The 7,069-nt window shown below is 47.5% G+C and overlaps 2 protein-coding genes across 2 annotated transcripts; both read left to right on the top strand.

The window, feature by feature from the left end:
* The first annotated feature begins 2,857 nt into the window (after positions 1-2,857).
* On the top strand, positions 2,858-3,918 carry LOC102717158. Its single transcript, XM_040524542.1, has one exon. It carries the CDS (start codon positions 2,937-2,939, stop codon positions 3,450-3,452), a length of 516 nt encoding a protein of 171 aa, XP_040380476.1. The 5' UTR covers positions 2,858-2,936; the 3' UTR covers positions 3,453-3,918.
* A 1,308-nt stretch (positions 3,919-5,226) lies between these two features.
* Positions 5,227-6,771, top strand: LOC102716875 (probable 2-oxoglutarate-dependent dioxygenase AOP1). Its single transcript, XM_006655555.2, has 3 exons — positions 5,227-5,618; positions 5,692-6,013; positions 6,529-6,771. Exons 1-3 carry the CDS (start codon positions 5,227-5,229, stop codon positions 6,769-6,771), a joined length of 957 nt encoding a protein of 318 aa, XP_006655618.1.
* Positions 6,772-7,069: the final 298 nt, after the last annotated feature.

Here is a 7,069-nt window from a genome sequence, read left to right as displayed (position 1 = left end):
ATTAGCTGCACATAAAAAATGATTTTAAAATGACAGATCCACGTGGGCCCATAGTCAGCTATCCAAAAGAAAATGATTTTAAAATGTCATATCTGCATGGGCCCATAGTCAGCTACCTAAAAGAAATACATATGGTGGGTCCACATGCATTTCTTCTTTCCTCTCAGCTGACAGGTGGACCTCTTTTGAGCCGGTTTTAATAGTTTATGGATCAGTTGTATCCGGTTTTACGTTTAAGTACGAAAAACAGATTGAACGAAAAACAGATTGAACGATAAGTTGAGAAATGGACTTATTCCGCTTTAAAATCATGTGGATTACGGCCCGTCTACCGTCTTACGTGAAGAGGCGCGATTCTCAGAACACGAGCACCAGTATGAAAGTCACGTTTGGTACGACGGAAGCAGTGTTGAATTGGCGATCTGGCGGCGGTTTATGCTGCCCAATTGGCCTGCCTGTACGAGTAACGAAACGGAAGCCGAATCCAGCACCCGGGTCCCGGGTGACCGCACGAACAATACAAAACGCACGTAAGTAACCTTGGCACGCGTACTAATTACTGCAGTACCTTTGCTTCTTTATAATTACAATAAACAGGAAGCCCAGCCACGCCACAAAAGGGTGATGACATGACGAAAATTCCATCACGGACGCCGTACTGCGCCGTGATTCCGTCCAAACACCGGAGCCCAATTTGTCAAAACCTGCGTCTGATGCCATGACCCGGAGTCCGTTATATACCTAGTCGTCGGCCAACGCAGACATGAGACAGTTTGCCCCACGTCAGCGACTCAGCGCCATTCGCGCCCATTCCTCGTCACCGTGCAGCGGACCAGCGGTGCTAGCCTGATTAATTTTCAAACCCACCCTCGCTGAATTTGTTGAAATGTCATCAAGATTCCTACACTCTAAAATTACATATATAATCTCAAGACTTATTCAAATGTCTCAAAATAGCAAAGTCATCTTCAATATCTTACATGGCAAATGTTGTTTGCCACGGCCTTGCTCAGCGCCTCGGCCGCTCCTGCCACAAATACGATGGTGATGGCGCTTGAAGCTATCTTCTCTACATGAGTCGGCCGATAAAAAAAAGTTTTGAACTTATCAAGACCAAGCGTGGGTCCAACCTAGCATTCTATTGAAAAAGATCGAGCCTGACCCGGCTTGACCATACATCGGGCTGGGCTTTGTCTTTGCTAGAAATCAGGCCGAGCTCAAGCCTAGTTTTTTGGTTGAGTTTTTTCTAGGCCTAGCCCCCAGGTTTTAAATAGACCCAAGCTCCTATGACCTATATTTGACGTACAAATCCAGCAATGAGTTGTTAATCAACATGTCATGAGAGACCATCATGTCATTGCCACCCCTCAAGTCTCTTTAGCAACAACGTGTACAGGTAGATGCTAAGAGAGAGTAGACAAGGTCGCTAACATGCTACATCTCTTGAAAGAAGTCGAGTGTTGCGAGGCGGTTGTTGCTATCAATGAGAGATGTCAATGGTAGTTTACTATAATAGGATGGACCAATCAGTGATGCAGCAGAAGAGCACAAGTGGTGATGGGGATGTCATAGGAGTACATGTCGAGGAGCAAGTCGGCGATGACTATGTGCGAGGCAAACTTGAGTTTAGCGACGATCCCAAGGAGTCGTCAATTCTAAGGAGTGCAAAGAATAAGGTAGCCATGAAAAGGGTTGTAGGGAGTGATGCATGTGAGGGTGACATGTGCAAGGAGGTGGGGAGAGGGTGAAATGGTATAAGCATACGGTACGAGTGACAAAGGTATATCGATGACAGGGGCGGCTGCTCGGGCTTTCCAGCGCCGAACCATCGAAGATTAGCAATTACGTGATGCAAAACACCGATGATCAAGCAATTAAAAATATAGATTATATATTTAATTACAGTTATGCTTGTCCGTTGCCTGGGCTTTAAATAATTTCTAGCTCCGCCAGTGATCAATGATAATGTTAGCTGGGGATGATCTCATAATGGAGATAAAAGAGAGGGGAGGTGATGGTTACATCAGTACCACTTAAGATCTCACAAGAGATGTGGTAGTGTTGGACCTCTCGTGAGACTCTAACAAGTTTTAAGATTTTATACACATTCTTGAAGTGTGCGACCTTAGATGACATGGCTCAGTAAGTTTAGTGACAGTTGATTCGTTTGACTTTTTTTTTAATATTTTTAATATTGTGATACACGTGTCATTTTTAATTTGATCATTTGAAACACAAAGCACCGAGCCACTCAACCTGATCTCTGAATACTCAACCCAATTAAACAGTGAACACATTATTTGACTACTGGAATTTTTCTGACCACGTGTATTAATTCGGAACGTCACTAATATTTGACCACCAAACCAAGCTAGATGCCATCCAATGCTGATCATGTGCGTGGGAACCATCCATGTAAATTCACCGATAACAAGACTTTTCCAAGTAAGCTAGTTCGTAGTTTCGTCTGACTATTTAGTCACAAACAAATTGAAGCGAACCTTTCGTTTTGTTCAAACTTCAAACAACCACCCGTTCAAGCTACTGTCTTGTTCTAGACGTTCAACGTATTAGACGTCCCTTTCCTGTTAACTCGGGCCATGCAGCAGCAGCATCCGGCGCCCGTGGGTGACAATGACCACCACGGCGCGAGTCGGCGACCATCACCAACCGTGCGCAGGCGCAGCCCCACGCACGCACTTGGGTCGCTTCGCTCTACTCGCTACGTGCCCCTTGCCGCGTGGCGTCGCGCTCGTTTCGTTGCTGCTCCCACCAAGCCACCAACCACGCCCCACTCTGCTCCTCCGCGGCAGCATAAAGAGCAAGCCCGCCCCGCATCTCGTTTCACCAACCAGCTTTCTCCTGCTCCTGCTCCTCCGGTCCTGCCGCCACTCACCAACCCAGCGAGACGCAAAGCGCGAACGCGGCAGCCGACGATGGAGGTGGAGGCGTTCCCGATACGGTTCACGAGGGGGATACGCTCCTACTGGGGGAGGCGCAAGTACCAGCGGCTGGAGGCGGCGAACGGCGCGGGGAAGACGAGGGCGACGCAGCAGCTGGGCGGGCGCCGCGGCGGCGCCGGCGCCGGGTGGGGGCTGCGGCTGCGCCGGCTGCTCCGCGTCCGCGTGCGGGTGGCCAAGGCGCTGTCCCCGGCGCGGCTGCTGGCGCGGGTCCGCGACGCGTACGTGGGCGGCATGCTCGCGGTGTCGAGGAAGGCGTCCGCCATGGCGCTCCCCACCGCGCCGGAGGGGCTGTGGCCCAGGCGCGTCCCGCGCCGGAAGCAGCTCCCGGCGCCGCGGCCCGGCCAGCTCACCGACTTCGAGCAGAGGCTCGTCGTCGAGATATACAAGTCCATCGTCGCCTCCAAGGAGCTCACCACCATGCTCCATCACTCCGCCGCGCACCTGCCGCAGCACAACAACACGGCGTCTAGCCAGCTGCTACTCCACTAGCCCGCGGCATCGATCGACATGGAAACCACAAAAGCGAGCTCTGCAACTTCGTTTGCTCGCTGCTCGATCATGTCGTCGTTCTACTACGATTACTACTACTACTGTTCGTTCCTTGTAATTTGTAAGAAATATTAGTTAGGAGACGATCGATGATGGTCTACACGGTGCAAGAGCCGCCGCGAGTGTTGTTCTGTAACCAAGAAAATTAATCGATCAAGCAAAGTTCGTGCCTCCGCCGCCGCCTTCTTCTTGTTCTTCTTGCATCTTGGACGCTTTGCTTTCGGGATAATCACCAGAGTGAAAATCAGAGGATGTCGCTGTCATGGTAAACCTTAATTACCACTGGTTTCATCCCTGCAGCCTCTGCGGGTCAAACTTCAACACATCATAATCATGTGTTTTGACAGAAAAAATGTGTGGATTACAGACGGAAATTCTGTGTAACAAGAACGTGCAATTGGAAAAGTTTGCCACAAACATATGCTTACCTGTTGATTCATGATTTTGTTTCATCTACAGTGCATCACAGTCAACTCATGCACGTGGGATGCCTAATGTTTGAAGTTAGCCTGCGTGAATCGTGATCGATCGGCTGTTCATCTAGAAGCTTAACCATGATCACTTGACTCAACTGAGGAATAGACAATTCTATCATGCGTCACGCAGTTCGTCAGGGCATAAATTTTTTGATCGGTGCAGTTCGTCAGGTTGGCTTGTCCCCCATCAGTTTTGTAGTGGAAGATGCTAACCGAAGCGGTCAGGTCTACCTAGAGCAGCAGATTGATTCCTTTCTCCTGTCAGGCGAAGCCATACGCTACTACTACTGTACTCCAAGCCTCCGACGTTCAGGATGTAACTTCGGTCGCGAAAGGGTATGTACGTAAGGCCTCAGTAGCACTTGAGTCCTGGATTCGACTTCTCTTTGGAGCGAATTTTTCAGGATATTAACGGTTTTTTGCTTAATTTACAGTCTCATTTTTTCGCTGTAGCTTATGCTTATAAGCCAAAATTTGAATTCTTATCCTTACTAGCTTATTTTTCAGTCTTTTTATTATTATTAAGAATATATATATATAAGTTTTATTCTTAAATTATTTTTTGGTTGTAAATATATCGTTTGACCAAAAAAGCCAAAGATGATGGCCTTCATTTTTCACTCCCATTTGTCAAATCTCAATGCAATTATTCCTTACTTTATTTATTTCTAATGCATTTATTTATCCTTCCATAAATTCCAATATAATAATTACTTCAAAATAAATTTATTTTAGACAGAGGTAGAATATGACAAAATGATCTTATTTTTGAGACGGTGGTGGTCTTAGCTTTAGGATGTATTGGTTAAGTCTATAAAGAACATGGCTACATCTTCGAAGGCCCATCTGTCCTTTTATGGGCCTTCCATCAGTATCACTACGCAAGGCCTACGCCTGAGAGAAAAACAAAGCCCAGTTTGAATTCCAACCAGTCCGATTTACGCACGACGTCGAGTAGTCAAGGCTCGCTGCTCTAAGTCCATTTCGAAATAAAATCATTTTTCAGTTTTTTTAATATAATATTTTGACTTTTATTTTATTTTAATCTTTTTATTGTTGCTAGATGATAAAATATTATGAATAGTCCTTTACATGTGACTAATTTTTCTAAACTTTTATGTAATTTTTTAAAATAAGACAAATTGTCGAAACATAAAGTTATTATCTCGCCTATCGTCATTAATCACGTGGAAGAAGAAGAAAAAGACCACAGCTTGCCGGAGCAGTGGGTGAATGTGATGGGCAGCGAGAGCGAGGCGGCGGCGCAGCTCCCCAGGATCGACTTCTCCGGCGTGGACCCGTCGGCGCCGGGGACCAGGCGCTGGGCGGAGGTGCGCGCCCAGGTGATGGACGCTCTCACCACCCACGGCTGGTTCGACGCGCACTACCCGCAGCTCACGCCGGAGCTCCGCGCCAGCCTCTTCGACGACGCCGTCCGGCCGCTCTTCTCGCTCCCCGTCGACACCAAGCGCCGGAACTACTACGGCCCCGAGAAGCCGTTCCACGGCTACCTCGGCGGCCTCCCGGGCCTCGACGCCTACGAGAGCCTCGCCATCGTGGACGGCCTCAAGCCCGAGAACGTCCGCGCCTTCGCCGACGTCATCTGGCCCGGCGGCAACGACGGCTTCTGGTAAGCAATCAACCCCCCATTCTTTGCAATCTACTCAAGTTTTGTTCAGTTAGCTCTGCCACGATCGACACAGTGAGATCGTCCATGGCGCGGCGAAGCGCATCGCGGATCTGGAGGAGATGGTGCGGCGAATGATCCTGGAAGGGCTCGGGGTGGCGAAGCACCACGGGGCACAGAGCGAGTCCATGTGGCACCTGTTCCGGATGTCCGAGTACAAGGCTCCCAATTCTGACGAGAAGGTCACCGGGTACGTCGCCCATCAGAACACCAACTGGCTTAGCATCGTGTGCCAGAACGAGGTGAATGGGAATGAGATGCAGACCAGGGATGACGAGTGGGTCCTCGTCAAGCCGTCGCCGACCTCGCTCATCGTCAATGTTGGCAATGCCCTCCGGGTAATTAAGCATCACTGCAATCTCTATCTAACACTAATTAATACTGTTAATGCAATGTACAAAGAAGTTAATTTCCCCCATCATTTTGATAGGAAAAAAAAACTCTTGCAATTCGTAGCTCCTAGCTTGGTTTTCATTCGAGGATATGGTGAACAGTAGTTATAGGTAGACTGATGACGTTGTGGATATCAAATTGCAAAAGAACTCGAGCAAACATCCTGGAAAAAAATACTGTCAAACTTAATAACATGTACTCCGTAATAGTAAATGTCAATTGGTCCGTTCCTATAAAATTACGGAATATGACTCTTCTGCTGCTAGCTGCAACTTTTTTTTCAGTTTCAGGCAACCCATGTTTAACAGGACAAGAAATATAAGCATACAGCCACGCTGTACAAACTTCAACACTCACCTGATAGCTGATGCTTGTTCTTAATCCTTCAAGAGAAGCCTACAATTCCTGCTCTGGTCATATCTCACGCAGTCACACTTCTTGGAATTTTCACAATCTCCAGGCATGGACAAACGACCGTCTGTACGCGCCATTTCACCGGATAATGGTGAGTGGGGATGCCACGAGGTACACCGCCATTCTCTTCTCCGTCGCCAATTTCATGATCCAACCAGCTGACGAGCTCGTCGACGAGTGCCACCCTCCGCGTTTCAAGCCTCATGACAACAACGACTTCATTCGCTTCTGTGTTTCTGAAGAAGGAGCTCGCCACGAGGATAAACTGAAGGCGTTCTGTGGCATATAGGCAACATCACAATCTGAAGCTGGTTGATACTCCCTCCATTTCAAGTTATAGTATGTTTTGGTTTCTCCTATATTTATATATAAACCAATGCATACATTATATATATCTGTTCATTCATTAGTATCCATATGAATATAGAAAAAACCAGAATATCTTATAGCCTGAAAAATGGACATCTTTCATAGGCCGATCGAATAGCATAGCAATTGTGTTACGCTTTTGTACTTCATGAAGATTTCAATGCTATGGTTTACTCTGTATGTGAACTTTGTTCAATTTCTAGTACTTGATCACCAGC

Source organism: Oryza brachyantha, chromosome 5 (assembly GCF_000231095.2).
Source record: "Oryza brachyantha chromosome 5, ObraRS2, whole genome shotgun sequence".
NCBI lineage: Eukaryota > Viridiplantae > Streptophyta > Magnoliopsida > Poales > Poaceae > Oryza > Oryza brachyantha.
Note: the sequence above shows the minus strand (reverse complement) of the source record. Positions and strands in the feature narration are given on the sequence as shown.